The 17073-nt window shown below is 46.2% G+C and overlaps 1 protein-coding gene across 2 annotated transcripts in view; it reads right to left on the bottom strand.

Annotated features, from left to right (window-relative positions):
• The window catches only part of LOC310789378 (cGMP-dependent protein kinase 1), a gene marked incomplete at its 5' end in the record, with an annotated part of 118819 nt that extends 102491 nt beyond the window's left edge, over positions 1 to 16328 (bottom strand). The window contains 2 exons of one of the 2 annotated variants that reach the window (XM_083651014.1): positions 397 to 563; positions 16072 to 16328. In XM_083651014.1, coding sequence (XP_083507140.1) covers positions 397 to 563; positions 16072 to 16328 — 424 coding nt within the window. Of the gene's footprint in view, positions 1 to 396; positions 564 to 9857; positions 10175 to 16071 lie in introns of those variants that run through there. The other variant, XM_083651013.1, reaches the window with a different exon arrangement.
• Between the last annotated feature and the right edge of the window lie 745 nt (positions 16329 to 17073).

Raw genomic sequence — 17073 nt, forward strand, 5'->3', positions numbered from 1 at the left:
GAGGCGAAGGCTAGTCACGTGACAGGCACGTAACAACAACAGTGCCTATCTGAAACCGACGTTGCGGGCGAGCTGGTCTTGCCGTCTTTAACGTAACGACAGTCTCATGTTGAAGCAGGCTGCTGGCGACGTAGGTTGCTGGTGCCTAAAGGCCGCCACACATGCTCCACGGTAAAAACTGTTCCCCCCCACAGCTCCTTAAATAACCTAGAATCAGACCAAATACCATGATGTCACCTAACTCACCAGAAACGCTCCTGAGGGGCTGCAATTGACCCGCTGGCCACACTTTGAGGACCCCAGAACTACAGTAAATGAATAGATCAGATGGATCTTTCAGGGGATCTGTGTTGTCAGAGGAAAGAGAAACTAACGCACATCAAGTGAGCTTTTTACCTTCCATGACGTAGACCAGTGAGCCCACGTCGCCCTCCTTGATGATACAGCTGTCCTTGCCATACTCCACAGGATACATGCAGTCCACAATCTCCTGGATCTGGGACAGCTCCAGGTTCTTCATGAAGTCGTTGTCTAAGATGGCCTCCTTGATCAGGTCCTTGGACCTGGAGAACAGGTTAGAAGGAGATGAGACGGTTACAGAAAATGACGCACACAAAACACAAGGCCAAGTGGCATCAGAGCTCCTTTATCTGAAAGCATGATGAAAGAAACGGGGGACTTCAGCTAAGGAGGGAGGACAAGAGGGAGGGAAATAATGCTACAAGAGTCTAAAAGTGCCGTGCAATCGTGTCTGAGCCTCATACAAAACCCTCAGCTGACATCAACACGCTCTCAAGTCCAAGAAGATTGTTCAGCAGTTGGACAGTCCAGCATGACAGTCCAGCATGACAGTCCAGCATGATGCATCCCGGTATTTCTAACTCGATTAAAGTCTCTCTCAAATTGAAGAGTAGCCTTTCACAAAAAGATATCTCCATTTACAGAGACATCAGGGTGAGACGTTCCTTCAAACGCCGGAACAACTCAATGACATTTCTCCATTAGGCAAAATCCACGGCTAATGGAAGTGGATTGTTTCCATTCAGTGGTCGTCAGGCTACACTGCTGCCTTCAGACTGCACGTGGCACGTGTGCATACGTATCTGCTGTAAAGAAAATGCAATGAGGAGGAAATGTAATGAATTGTAAAGTTTGAGGTGAAAAAGCCGAGGTTTTGAAAGGAAAGGACACACAGCCATACAGTGCCTTCTCTACAGAGGACACACGGCCATACAGTGCCTTCTCTACAGAGGACACACGGCCATACAGTGCCTTCTCTACAGAGGACACACGGCCATACAGTGCCTTCTCTACAGAGCCACTTCCCCTTTTCATGGCGCTCTCAAGAGCAAATCAAAAGTAATGGAAAGGGGATCAGACAACAGGGACATGATGTCAAATTGTGATTTAAATCAATAAGTTCTCATAACATTGGATGAAGGACTTTGGGAGTTCATATGCCATAAAAAGAGGTGAGGACAAGACGTAAAAGCAACTGCCATTTGGTAAATGCTCCTGAGGTGATGGACAGACGGTGGCGTGTGTTTATGACAGAGGCACAGCTTGAATCCATAAAGGGAGAGAGGTTTCCAGGCAGAGGAGATGCTGTGTTGTTGTGACTGAAGATCATTCTGCTTGGAAAAGTCGTTGATTGTGAGAGGCATGTCAGGGCCAGGGGCAGAGCCCGCGGCTCGCGCCGTGGCTGCGTTTGACAGAGTGCCGACAGGATGAATGAGGCTAATCGTATGGATCAGGGCTAATCCAACAAGGAGTCCCCCTCCTCCTCCAATGGGACGCTTTTATACCCCAGTTCATAAAAAGGAACAGGTGTATGTGTGTGTGGTGGGCCGGGCCGTTTTCACAGTTTTCAGGTCTGCTCTCTGAGGTTTCTAGGTTTCTGTGTAAGTATGTAGGTTAATAATAAAAGACAAAAACAGCGGTCAGGCTGGACATTCTCTCTGCTCTCACTCAGATACAAAATAATAATGTTACAGTCACAACTTCAAAGCGTCAAAAGATACAAGTGTGTGAGCGACTGTGCAACACGTTCTCACTCCAAGCACGTAGCATATTGGCGCTTTGTCCCGTCCCTTGTGCGTCACTTGTTACTAACATGGTACCCTTGAGCGACCCATGAAACGACTTGGGCTTTCCGACTAAACTCAATGAAAACCCATGGAAGTCATCTTTGACGCTTATGGCAACTGCTCCCCCATTAGCCTAACTGCTCCCTCATTAGTCAACTGCTCCCCCATTAGGGTCTGGAGGAGCTAACCTCTCCCAGACCCTAACCCTAAACCTAACCTCTCCCACCCCCCATGCCTAAACCTAACCTCCCCCAGACCCTAACCCTAACCTCTCCCACCCCCCATGCCTAAACCTAACCTCCCCCAGACCCTAACCCTAAACCTAACCGCTCCCACCCCCCACGCCTAAACCTAACCTCCCCCCAGACCCTAATGGGGGAGCAGTTGACTAATGGGGGAGCAGTTAGGCTAATGGGGGAGCAGTTGCCATAAGCGTCAAAGATGACTTCCATGGGTTTGCATTGAGTTTAGTCGGAAAGCCCAAGTCGTTTCATGGGTCGCTCAAGGGTACCATGTTAGTAACAAATGACGCACAAGGGACGGGACAAAGCGTCAATATGCTACGTGCTCGGAGTGAGAACGTGTTGGACTGTGGCATGTTAGGATGTCTGCATGTGTGCGCAATTTCAACTACTGTACTATCATTTTCATGTTTGTGCAGACATTGTACGTGTTTGTGTTTGTGTGTGTGTGTGTGTGTGTGTGTGTGTGTGTGTGGTGGGGGCTCTGTGGAGGTGAATTCACAATCTAGGCTAGCCAATACCTGCAACCGGATTTTGTATTCTACTGAGCAGTGTATGTGTCTGTGTTAAATCAGGCGGCACAACTCATTCACTTTGCACATTGTATGTTGGTATACACCACACGCCTTACTTCTCTTCACAAGCTCACATTCATTATTGAAGAGGCCTCATGACTGTTCTCATCCTCTCCATAAGATAAGACATGTGTCTCGTACTCGTATCCAACGTGCACGGGCAGGGAGGGAGGGGGGGGGAGGGTCAACTCCTTCAGATGATAGAACTGACAAAAATTGTGAGAAATGCCGAACTGCACCGAGAAGCAACTATTAAGGCTGGGATGTAAATACAATTTTCACCGACTATTTCAGTCATCTCATTTCCCCGCCATAAACTGTGTGATGTACTTGTGGTCTGAATATTGGCCACGTTGTCGGCGGTGCAGAATTCAGAGTGACGTTTCTGCCTCTTAGTCTTATTGATAGAGCAGTGTAAAATGTGGATGAAAGTGAAAATTAAAAATTACTCTGAACACCAACTCAAGCTATTCGGTACGAACTATTATCAATGGTCGAGTGCTTTCTTATACGAAAACACATTTTTCTCAGTTAATGAAAATGGAAACTGTCTGGCTAAACAAAGGAAGCACTTTGGTAGGGTGCTATGTGATTGTTCACAGCTGTTCAGTTTCACAATGCATTTATTTATGCGTCGGTGTTCCCCCCCACTCCTCTCCCTTTTTTTAGGATGGTTATTTAGAGAGAGGTCAGACATACTAGTACAGTATATATTCATATTGTATTTTCAGTCTGTTGACATAACATGTTCATGCCACTGTACAAAACTCACCATCACTTTGTCATGGGTGGCAGATTTCTTCCCAGGGGAGCAACAGAGCCCCCCGGCATTTGTGGGAAGTGACCTTTGAAAGATTATTTTTAGGGCATTTATGCGTTATTGGACAGTCCACAGTGAAGAGAAATGAGAAAGATGGGGAGGGGGAGGGGGGGGTCCCAGGGGGGTCCCAGGAAGTGAATGGATTTGAACCCCGCACGCTGCAGTTAGCAGTTATTCGCCTTATGCAACCGAGCCATCAGGATGACCCAGAAGTGCCATTTTACAGACTTTTGCCCCCTGTCCCTGGCAGTCTGTGTAGGCCTACACTACTGCTGGGGAGAGAAAAGAGAATAGTTTGAAATGTATTTTTAAATCCACACACCCTTAGTTCAATCTCTGGTAAGCTGTGCATTTCTCGTATCCTCTTCAGCAGTGGCCACACACAGTTACGCAGATAGAAACGAGATAGTTCATCTATTTCCAACTGCACTTTTCTAACAAATGATTGATGATTACGGCAGTGGTTCTATTACGGTATTTGGATCTTTATCTATAGATGGCCCCAATCTGGGAACCCAGAGTCTATTTTTATTTGAAAAATAGACTCTGGGACAGCCCTACTGCTTTCCCCAGCTTCGTGTACGGCACGCCTCTCCTGCCACCGTCACTTCCTTTTCCGCGTCCGTGCTCCACTGTTTACAGTCTAAATAACAACTTGCGCCGCGACTTTCCAGTAATTTCCCACTGTCGTTGTAAGACGAGTTGACGTCTTCTATGCAGTGTGTTTCTGCGTTAACGTTATTAGCAAATAGCCGAAACAGACGCAGAAAAGGAAAGCGGAAGTGACGGAAAAGCCACCGTCACTTCCTTTTCCGCGTCCATTTCGGCTATTTGCTAATAACGTTAACGCAGAAACACACTGCATAGAAGACGTCAACTCGTCTCACAACAACAGTGGAAAATAACTGTAAAGTCGCGGTGCAAGTTGCTATTTAGACTGTAAACAGTGGAGCACGGACGCGGAAAAGGAAGTGACGGTGGCAGGAGAGGTGCGCTGTACAGGAAGCCGGGGAAAACGGTAGGGCTGTCCCAGAGTCTATTTTTCAAATAAAAACAGACTCTGGGTTCCCAGATTGTAGATGGCCCTGACTGGGTTTCAAGGAGGAGACCTTGATGAAGGTATGTTGAAGTGGTGCCCCCCCCCCCCCCCCCCCCCAACTATAATAGGCTAATTTCATATTTCCCTCCTACTGAAATTGAAATTCAAAACCGACTCAATGTTACACAATATTAATATTATGCCAACTCCAGAGTACAGTTGACTGGACAGGAAGACATTGCAACCCAAAGGGTGGCCTCTGTTCCTCTGAAAATGTGCCTCGTTAACCCCCGCCTCAGCCCCATTTACACCCAGGAGAAGGGGTGAGGATCTCTGGCCTGAAGCCCCTGAGCGGAGCCTCTGTGATGGCAGTGCTCTGTAGCGTCTTGTCCCCTGCCGCCAACCAGACCCTTATAAAAACCTCAGCCTTCCTCTCCCTTAGTGAGAGACGAGATATTTGAAGTGAAGTTTGGGCCTGAGCGTCCGGCCTTCTTCCTTACAAGGAGAAAATATGCTCTTTTAGAAGGCAAAAAGAAGAGGGGTGGTAGAAAAGTGGGAGAGGCTATGAGAGAAGAGAGGACGAGCGAGGCAGAGAGTGCACTAGAGAGAGAGAGAACATAGACTGTATAACATTCCATGGGCCTTGTAAAACAGATAGAGTGGGCGAGAACGACAGACAAATCTAAACGCTTAGAGACGAATCCAAAAGCCACCATCGCTACACGTCATTGACCAAAACGAAATTGAAATACCCTGAGGACCCTGGTGTAATTTCTTAAAAAATAACAAATAAAGCTATTGTCACACTTTAGCAAGAGCAAAAACGAAGTTTGAAATATTCACATTAAAAACAAAGAATTCTATCAAGAGAAAAGAATGAGAACTTTAATGAAGATATAGGATTTTGAATTGAATCCACATTGTGATCTCCGCTGGTCTAATCAATAAAAGAAACTAGTGGCACCAAAATGCTCCTACCCAAAGGGCTTTGCTTTCAACTTTCACTATCTGCTTCAAACCAATTACTTTTTTCCCATCATCATTTTGAATGTGCAAGGTTATTAGAGAGCACAGATGTTGCTAAACAAAATGTGTTTTCCTGCAGACAGAGAGAAACACAATTAAGGGGATGAGGCGTGGGAGAGACTATATAAGCAGTCTATTTGATAGAGTTGACTCTTTGAACTAATAAACTTCAGAGAACATAATTATTGCCATGAAGTCAAATTCATTAACAAATGCACCTTTCTGTTTTGTCCTGTGAGGAAACTATACAAATTATATGAATCTTCCAGGACCTCCATTCAATTCCATATGAACATGATGATGTCATGTCAAATCTCTAATTCCTCTTTGTGATAGATTATATTATCTCCCATAATAGAAACGGTTTCGTAAAACTGACCAAATGTAGCAATATAGGAAAACCCAGTCCTGGAAGAGTTGACATCTGCGTTTTTGCAGGACCCTGGTAATGAGAAGCTTCCTTTCAAGGTCCCACTAAAAGCCTCTTTGTAAAATCTCTTAATGGAAATAGGCATATAAAGGCTTGGGATGAGGATGAAGATTATCATAATGACAATCGGTGATGAGCCTGCATGTTGTTCTCATCTGATGTTCCTAGCCAGACCAGATCATCAAGATGGCCAGAGTCACACGTTTATTTAACTCAGGCAAAAAAACAACAATAGACAGCTTAAAGTCCAGCTGAAACGGCATTTCGAGAGTATCTAACTTCTCTATCGTGACTGACCTAAATAATGTGGACGAAGCCATCCATTATTTTTTGGACAAACGTTTGTAAGCAAAGTGTTGTCTGTCACAATGTCTTGCGCAGCTCAAGCGGGCAAGACGGCATGAGACGGGGGGTTTCCCAGAGCTGCAGCTCCACCTGCTATTGGTCCATGATCTGCAAGCTGCATGATCACTGGACAGGCGACCTGTCAATCACCCCCTTTTCTATCGTCTATTCTAAATGGGTGAGTTGCCGTTCCCCCCGGGCAGCGATATTTTTTTTGGGATGATGGCGAAGGCTATGCGAAGGCGTGACCCGCCCCTCTCTGCCTCTGATTGGCCTAGCGTCAAACTTCCATCCATCCACACTCGCTTGGCTATCCTGCATTACATCCCTTTCTACAACCTGTGGTCAGACCGTCAGAATCAGACAGACAGCAGTTACGCTTGCTAGTTCCCTGTAAATAACCCTGTTTTATATCACCCTTGATCAATTCTCTGTCTATAGGCTAGATACGGGCACTGCCAAGAGTAGCGGCAGCGTCATAAACCATAGACTATATTAAAAACATAAACACACTGGCGTGTTTCATGCAGGCTAGCAAGCGTAACTGCTGTCTGTCTGAGTCTGACCCACTGAATCTGACGGTCTGACCACAGACTGTAGAAAGAGATGTAATGCAGGATAGCCAAGCGAATGTGTTTGGATGGATGTTTGACGCTAGGCCAATCAGAGGCAGAGAGGGGCGGGTTATGCCTTCGCATAGCCTTCGCCATCATCCAAAAACAAATATCGCCCCCGGGCAGACAGCCACTTCCTGGCCGGGGGAGAGAAGCGAGCCACGAGCTGCGGCCGGGACATCGTGAACATCGATGTTTCTAAACCTGCGAGTTATAACGACCCAACATGGCCTTTGAATCTACATTCAACTAAGATATTGCCATTTCTTTGTCATTTTTGCATGATTATTTGTCCAGATATTAACATTTCTACTGGGCTGAGAATCGTGTGTGGCTCCTTTGACTTCAGCACTGTTTTATGCCCGGTGCATCGGGCACGCAACGTCATGCACGTAGCAGCGTGCGCTGTGATTGGTCAGACAGACAGACAGACAGACAGACCCTGTTCTAGACGGCTCGGCCACAGCCTGTGGCCCACGCCATGACAAAGAGAGTCGCGCTCTTTGTGCTGTTGCAACACAGCACTGACAGGTATAACAAAGACTAATGGCTTTTTCCGTTCAAATAAATAACCTCCTTCAATGTTGAGTCTTCTTTGATGAAACCCTTTGACCTTTTTTTTTTACTTGTCAATAGAATAATGCCAGCACATGTCATATCTGACATTCACATCAGGCCAGTCTGTGTGCAGTCTGTGTGCAGTCTGTGTGTGTGCAGTCTGTGTGCAGTCTGCAGGGTTGCTCCATCCTGATTGGTCACGTAGTCTTATAACACAAGCAGAAGAAGTGTTTAATTAAAGGTTGTAGTGGAATTAAAAGTCAATATTAAACCAGCTAATTCAATTTAGCATCCTCCTGTAGTGCACTAGCCTACTGCTATTAAAGGGACAGCTCACCCTAAAATCCAAAATACATATTTTTCCTCTCACCTGTAGTGCTATTTATCCATCAATATCGTTTTGGGATAGTTGCCTGAGTTTTGGAGATATCGGCCGCAGAGATGTCTGCCTTCTCTTGAATACAATGGAACTGGATGGCACTCGGCTTGTGGCGCTCGAAGCGCCAAAAAAATACCTTCGAAAAAACTCAACAGCATTGTCTCTTTCCAGAAATCATGACCCGGTTACTCAAGATAATGCACAGACTTTATTGTGAGCAGTTTCATGTGGGAACTATTTTCTTTTGCAGTCTCATGTAGGAACTAGCTAGCAGCTAGCGGGTGTAGTTCGGTCAAAAGAAAATAGTTCCTCCATGAAACTGCTCATAACAAGATATGTGGATTATCTTGAGTAACCGGGTCATGATTTCTGGAAAGAGACAATGCTGTTGAGTTTATCAAATGCATTTCTTTGGCACTTTGAGCACCACAAGCCGAGTGCCATCCAGGTCCATTGTATTGGAGAGAAGACAGAAACTCTGAGGCCGATATCTCCTAAACTCAGGCAACTAACACAGAATGATATAGATGGATAAATAGCACTACAGGTGAGAGGAAAAATATGTATTTTGGATTTTAGGGTGAGCTGTTCCTTTAAGCCAAGTGACTTGACTTTCCAACTGCAACAAAGCTTGAGTTGATTTAGTGATGAAAAACACATTAGAGCTCCACATGTGTCCAGAGTAAAGCCAAGCGTGGACATTTTCCTTCGCCGCCAGGAGGGCGAGTGTATTGATTATTAACAACAAAACCTAATTTAGTGCCTGTGTCCATTTGAGAGGGTGACCTCATATTGCAAACCATGTTGGCCAAGAGAGACGTGTTTGTTATAGAAAAGAACCAAGAGAGAGGGGGGGGGAGAGAGAGAGAGGGGGGGGGAGAGAGAGAGAGAGAGAGACCAACATCATAATGTAAACATAACATGGCGTGCCTGCTAAGACTTCCTCTTATCACAGTTTGGATAAAAACAGACATTGGTACATTAGATTACACACAGCTGCCTGCCACCACCCACTCTATTCTCTGACTGCATCAGCTGCCACTGGGGGACATGTTCACTTCATTCAGAAATTAGATTAGGCTCATTATTATACTGTAGTCTACATAATGAGAGCCTAAAGTATTAGACTATATTATAGCCGACTACTATTTTCCTCTCATTTTCACACTGCATATCACATTTTCAGGGGCAGGCCCATGTGTGCACAGCCTCTCTCTCTCTCTCTGTGTGTGTGTGTGTGTGTGTGTGTGTGTGTGTGTGTGTGTGTGTGTGTGTGTGTGTGTGTGTGTGTGTGTGTGTGTGTGTGTGTGTGTGTGTGTGTGTGTGTGTGTGTGTGTGTGTGTGTGTGTGTATGCGTGTGTCACACACACACACCGGCCTATTATGTAATAAGCGGGTAGAGAGATCACAGCCACATCCATAGTGCTACAGGTGCCTAACTTGCTGCGCCACACTCTCCCGAGTCGCATGCACACACGCGCGCGCGCACGCACGCACGCACGCACGCACGCACGCACACACACACACACACACACACACACACACACACACACACACACACACACACACACACACACACACACACACACACACACACACACACACACACACACACACGCACCATTACGCACAAGAGTCGGCTGAACGGTGAAGAATGAAATCCTATTGGTACGCATTTAAGCGCGCCATTAGAAGCTGTTACAACAAAAGCTATATTGTGCGATTGTTATTTGTACACCTACTGTGGGCTTTTGGGGTAGAAAGGCAGAGTGACGTGGCTCAGGTCCTGGATGTCGAAGGCGGTGGGTTCGGCGGAGATCGCCTGCCTCTTGGTCCTCTGCGTCTCGTGCAGCTCGGTGTGCTTGTGGACCTGGGTCGCGGGTTTGATGACGGAGCGGTACTTGTCCAGCTCGTTCTGGAGCCTCTGGATCAGCTCGTCCTTCTGGTCGAGCTCCAGCTCCAGCTCGTCGATGAGCGCGTCTCGCTGCCGCAGCTCCTCGATCTTCTCCTGGAGCGCGTACTGGAGGTCGCGCAAGGTGCCCATCGCTGCTCAGAGGCACTCCACAAGAACTTTAGCGACGGGTGCGCGGCCGAGTCTTTATCCGCTCTCCTCTGCCTTTCTGCCAGCAAACTTTATCCGGCATCAACAGCTTCAGAGGATGCAGCCCCCCCTCCCCTTCCTGTCTCCTGAAGGGGATTCCTCGCGCCTCTCCTTCAATCAAGGCGAAGGTATGTTCAATCAATGGATGTCGCGATTGCCACGGTGAAACTCGGGAAGCGTCTCCGCCAGAGGCATGCAAAGTTTGCTCTCTCTCTCTCTCTCTGTCTGCCTGTCTCTCTCTCTCCCTCTCTCTCTCTGTCTGTCTGCCTGTCTCTCTCTCTCTCTCCCTCTCTCTCTCTCTCTCTCTCTCTCTCTCTCACTCTCTCTCTCGGGGGTGTGATAGCGGAGAACCGTCCTCCCCGCGTGCGTCAGGCTGCGACCCGGTCGGAGAGAGAGAACGCAAGGCGAGAAGGGCGCCTACAGGAATCTGTGATACAGTGCAGTCAGCCCCGCGCTCTCTTATGAATAAGAATAACGGACTCGCAGAGGAGCCCACTGCTCAAGGAACCGCTGTCATACCTCAATAACCCGCCCCGAGGCTACAACATAATGAGCAGCGGAACCTTAATGGTAGTGGAGGCTGATGGGAGTTTAATGAACCCTTATTCAAGATTCAAGTAAACATGTAGGCCTATTAGATGAACAGAATAAAATACATATTCTCTCTCTCTCTCTCTCTCTCTCTCTCTCTCTCTCTCTCTCTCTCTCTCTCTCTCTCTCTCTCTCTCTCTCTCTCTCTCTCTCTCTTTGGGGGGGGGGGGGGGGGGGGCTTGGGCACAATTCGTCCCTGTAACTTGAGAGGTCACTGACTTCACAAGGTTTATTATGCTTTGGCAAATTGAAAATATGCATAGATGCCAATAAGACTTACTACGAATGTAATAATATAATCCATCACTAACGTTATGCTGAAATTGAAGAAGAAAAAAACACTTGGCAGGCAGTCTCATGTCTCCATGGCAATGCATCTTACGGTGACACGATCATTAGCATTTTCTCAAAAGCCTGGCCTTGTAAATGTATTCGCTCGGCTGATAGATGCAGAAGGCCTGTAAGCAAAAGTGCAGCAAACAAGAAAATAAATGGAATGCAAAGCTATAGGTTGCCATGCAGAGACTACATGATGGCCATGATGAGAAATGCAACCAGTGGAGGCTCGCGACTCCAAAAAGCAGCCCCACATTCCTCATCTATTCTTGAGCGTGTCTGCTCCAAAGCGCCACTGATGTCTATTCACATTATATTCCAATGACTCATCGGAAAGCTCAGTGAACAACATCTGGCCTCATGTGCTCCAGACAAATTCAGAGGAGGATGCGTTGTCAAGGACAATCACATAAGGATGAACAGGTAAAGGCTTTCACAGCAGGCTCCTGAGGAGGAGGAGATGAGAGCAAGGACACATACGGGTCACACATGATTTCTTTGAGTCTGAGGACAAGTGGAGGTTCAGGTATCATTTGGTCTGGTAGCAAAAGCATCCTTTCACACAATACCATGTCAACAAGTATGCAAAGAGCCTGGTGGTCTATTAAAAGATCACAGCTGCCCTCTTGTGGTGGAATATGGAAAGGATCAAACTGAACAGACTATCAAAACATATTGTCGCATGTGTCTTCTGCTTGGCACTTGAAAATAGCTACTAGATGCAATGATACCAGATTATTTCATTAGTGGATGATTGTGCAATATATGTAAAGACCCCTTAAAGTCATGTTTTAAGATGTATTATAAAATACTCTACTTTGAGTAATAATTAGTGTCTGATTGTTTTTCCCACAAAAGTTTAATTATCTTGTTAAAATCCTCAAAACTCCTTCTCCCTCATTAAAAATGTGAGAGTCTATGAATACGCAAATATATTTCATCTCAAACGTTTTCCTACTTCACTCTCCATGCAGTGTATGTCCAATGGAAGCGTCAAGTTTCCACTTCCTTGTGTAAGTTGAATATTGGCCCAGAATTGGCTTCCAAACTACTTGTGATGTCACAAATCATGCTCGTAGAACAATTTGATTTTCAATGAGCACAGAGAAACCTTCCACTTTCAGCAGACTAATGTGAAAATGGCCTTCTAGTGTCAAACTCTGCACAGACATCTTTCTGCACAGTGAAGCTCAAACATCTACCTGCAGGAACAAGAAGAAAAACACATTGTTTTTACTTTAGGGGGTCTTTAAGAAAAAGGTTATATTGCGTGTTACAAACCTACAACTGCTTTCACCAACACAATCTAATCTAATCAGTGCTCCAGTTTCAGAACTTTGAGGAAAGAGTTTGGACATTTAGCCACAAATTGGTGATTCGGAGTCAAATACAAATGCGTATCCACAACAGCTGCTAGCAGCGCCAAGTTGGACGCTTCAGACATCGCAGCGAGATAACGTAGAAACGTAACCCCCCCCCCCCCCCCATTGTGACCTCTGGTGTGAGGAAATTGACACAACACCCATATAAGACCATGAAGACTGATGCACGCTGTTCTTCCAAGTCAAGCAACAACAGAGATCTGCTGCATGTGAAGAAACCCTATATCATCCAGGCCTCTGTGATGATTCAAGGCCTGGCTCTGTCCACTGTTCTAGTGTTGACTTCCTCCGAGCTGCTGCCTCCCCATCCCAGGCCCTCCCTCTGTCCTTCAGAGCACCTCTGCGCTCGAGACACGGGCTTTAAATTTCACCTCTCTAACCATCCAGCTCAGCCCTTTTTCCTATGCAGATCGATGGAAACAGGATCCGTCGCTCCATGCTGCGGTAATCCGATGAGCGGGGCGGGCTGCCGACTGGTGCCGCGGCTCTGACACTAATGGGGGTCATGCCGTCTCCGACCCCCGGGCGGCCTAGCGAGCACTGCCCCAGGCGCTAGGCTAGATCACCAACTGGGCGAGACGTTTGTTACAGCAAAAAAAAAAAAATGCAACAGGGCCATCTCCTTCGTTATAACTAAGCCTGCGGTCCGCCTGTGGCCAGGGGTGGTGTAGCACAAAATTATAGGGTATAAATAAGAAGGAGCCCCTTCCTCTCTTGATCCATGTCTCTCACCCATCTTTGGACATTTTCGAGGGCCCTTCCCAGCCCAGACCGGGGGCCCTGGGGTCCCTCCCCAGCCCACACCGGGGCCCCAGGGTAGTCAGCCCCACTTCTATGACGCCCCCTGCCTGTGGCCTCGGACAGTGACCGTTGGTGGCAATGGAAGTATTTTTGTCATCACTGCTTTGAACAGTGATGCAAACCAGTTGACATCTCTCTATATGAGTGTAACGTTGTATTTCTGGAGTGTTTGCAATTATCTCCTCACAGTGGTATTTGAGATAAGCACTCGTGCCCCATCACCTTAGTATAGGCTACTATACACATATCATAATTACATAATGGTCACGCTACTATTCATCTGCATAGGTTAATTGTTCTAAAGTTAATTAACTGTCTCTGGTAGTAGCTTAATCATCCCCGACATGCCACAGATACACAAACACGCGGTTATTTCTCAATGAAACTGGATCATTCATGAACTCCCTTGGTTTCATTCTGCTTGTCTCAGGAGGATTTCCTAGGTCCTCATGGTGTGTTTTTTCATCAATGGCAGTAAAACAGGATCTGTCTTGTCTGCAGTTTATTCATGCTAATGAAGATGAGAGATTGTCTAGCCATCTTAACATAATCAACCAAATTGTCTATCTCGCATCTTTGTGAATGCAGAGTGATTTCTGCTGTTTATAATGACGATATAACAAATAATTTGTCTTGGTGCCATTATAGTGATGAAAGGGAGGTGAAAGATAGAATAGGAAGAAATAGAAATACCGTAGGTATAGTCTGTGTGTGTGTGTGTGTGTGTGTGGGGGGGGGGGGGGGGGGGTGGTACTGTATGTTTGTATGCATAAAACACACCAATCAGCCCGAACAACTTTTTTGCCAAGTATAACTGTTGCAATCCAAAATAAGAATAACAATAATAACAATAATCAATCATAATAATCTATCTAATAAAGGCAATTCCATCTGTACCCTATGTCTGCATGTATCTTGTCTGTCTGTCCTTTGCGTATCTTGAGAAATGTTCGTCGGATCGACTTCAAAGTGTGTGCTTAGGGCAGATCGGGATCTACTGGTAGATCTACTGGTAGATCTCAGCGTGCCGTACCGGTAGATCCTAAAATCATTTTTGGATAATGAGTGTAACTTCTTCATAGTGTCAGTGTCTTGCATTCAACCACCAGTCCGTGCATGTTTATTGTAAACTGACAATTTAAGTATATACATTAATAAATACTGTTTATTGCTCATTGATTATTGCTTATCATTGAAATTATAAACAGCATTTAATTTATGGTCATGTCTACCCGCACTTAAAGTATGGATTTATGTTTTGGCGTGTGTACAAACAAAGTCTAATTATCAGGTTTACTGTTACAGCGCAGGGGAGGGGGGGGGGGGGGGGTGGACAGGTAGATCTTGTGCTGTTGAAATGTAAAAGTAGATGTGAAGTGTAAAAACGTTGGGCACCCCTGGGTTAGGGAAACCCGATGGAGTGCAGTGCCGAATTTCATGCAATTCCACATAGCGCCACTTACTGGCAACACAAAAAGCGGTCTATCTCGAGAAGCGTTTGTCTGATCTACTTCAAACTTGGGGAATGCGCTGCTGGGAACCCGTCAGAGAGCAGTGCCAAATTCTGTGCAATTCGGCATAGCGCCACCTACTGGCAACACAAAAAGCAGTTTGACTTGAGAACCATTCGTCCGATCGACTTCAAGATTGGCGGGTGTGCTGCTGGGAATCTGACGGAGTGCAGTGCAAAATTTCCTGCAATTCAGACACGTGCATAGTCATAGCGCCACCTACTGACAACACAAAAAGGGGTTTATCTCAAGAACTGTTCGTCCGATCGACTTAAAACTTGGTGTGTGTACTGCTGGGAACCCGACGGAGTGTGGTGCCACATTTCGTGCAATTTGGACATGCACATAGTCATAGTTTCGTGCAATTCGACCAATGGGGGGTGAAGAGTGGAAGAGCATGTGTGAACGTGTGAGCATGTGTGAACGGGAGGGAGATTATTATAAAAAAATAATAAGAATAATAGCCTAATAATAATAATAATACATCTCTATAGGCTGACTGAAACTAAGTGAATGACTAATCAGTTGCAGTTGCCTTTGAGTATGATGCACAATCAGGACCTGCTCTGAAGCTAAAATGAGCACCTAAAGGTGATGAAGGAAGCATATGGTCAAACAAAGCGTTTTCTAATGGAGTATTAAATATCCTCAGACATGCACTTCGGCTCCTCAGCGTCCAGCTACTAAAAGCCAATAATGCATCGTACTTCCTCCTCCCTGCGTCCCGTGGGAACGCCGTGATGGATCTGATCAATTAGGAGCTCTTTTCTGAAGCTCGCCTTGGAGCTGCGTCATCGGCCCCAAGAATGAAAGTGCTCGCCCATTCATGGCGAGCGTCTCTATCTCGACGGTAAAAAAAAAAGAAAAAGAAAGAAAGAAAAAGGCAGGACAAGCTTTGTTGATGTGGGACCTACACAGATAAGAGAGTGTGTGTCGGAGTGTTTGAAAGTGTGGACAGCAACCTTCAACACATGCACGTTAATTTTCACTCACAATTCTGGTGAAAGAGAGGAGCATGCACAATATCAGATCACTTCTGATCCCATTCATGGAAAGCATCTCCATCTCGGGCGTAATACGCGATTTTGACAGGGGGCACACCTGACACGAGGTTCCTTCTCTGTGTGTATGCTTCAACAACGTATTTAGCAATTTTCAGTCACATTTCAGGTGGAAGAGGTAACAACAAAACATTAAACTGATTCAAACAGGCTGTAGAATAAAGCGTACTTACCAGTCGGACTTGGCATATTTCCTAAAAGATTGCCTTGACAGGTCTTGGTGCGTTTGAGGTTCGGCAGAGATGCCTTGCGCCCTGCGGGTCCTCGGTCCAATAAGTTGAGCGCTGGGCAGCACGGACTGACATTTGTGTAATTTTCTCTTCAGTTCTTGAATCTCGTCTTCCCTGTCCGCCAGACGCCTCTCCAAGTCCCGTATTCTCTCCTCCTTTAGCAGCAGGATCTTCGCAAAGTCCTCCTCCAGGTCGCTCATGTTGAAATCGGCGTTAAACTTTGTTGCAATCTCCGTTACAGACAATATATAACTCCAAAAAACTCGCACGGGCTGGCTCAAAATCCTCCCCAAAAATGCGCGCAGGGTTTGGTGATGCTCCGACAAAGCCTTTCACCGGCCGCTTGTTTATTTGTGAACGCCTTGAAAGAAAGAGGAAAGCGGTGTTTAAAGCCTCGGAGCGGACGATTGATGGACCAGCGCAACGCTACAGTCCACCAAGCCTCCAGAGAGCAGCTGATGATCCTTCATTGAGAAACCAATTACAGCAGCTCTTCCTCTCCAAGGACGCAGGCAGGCCGTCAAACTGGGCAAAGTCGCCAAGAGCCGAGAGACAACACATGGTTCACCGTCTCTCACACTGCAAACACACCAGAGAGAGGTATGGCCTATTTGTTGCTGCTGGCAAATATTTGTTTACAGTCTCCAGAATTCATATAGCCCGTTCAGCGAATAAAAGCGCAACGCAAAACAGCCACCTCACCTTCCAAAAATCAATTGTCCTGCGCCCAAACTTGTCTTTACGCATTGGACAACGGACGTTTGTTGGCAATGTTAGAGCAAGCCTACAATAGTGCAATAGTGAGGTGAAAGACTAGTTACCCTATGCAAATAGCCTGTTCCTGAACTTGTCTCTGCTGCATGCCATATAGTGGAAAGCTCTGTTAATTTTTCTTCTATGGTTTCACTTTAATATTCTATAATAGGGACTTGCAGTTTAGCTATG

Source organism: Poromitra crassiceps, assembly GCF_964638095.1.
Source record: "Poromitra crassiceps genome assembly, chromosome: 14".
NCBI classification, from domain to species: Eukaryota; Metazoa; Chordata; class Actinopteri; order Beryciformes; family Melamphaidae; genus Poromitra; species Poromitra crassiceps.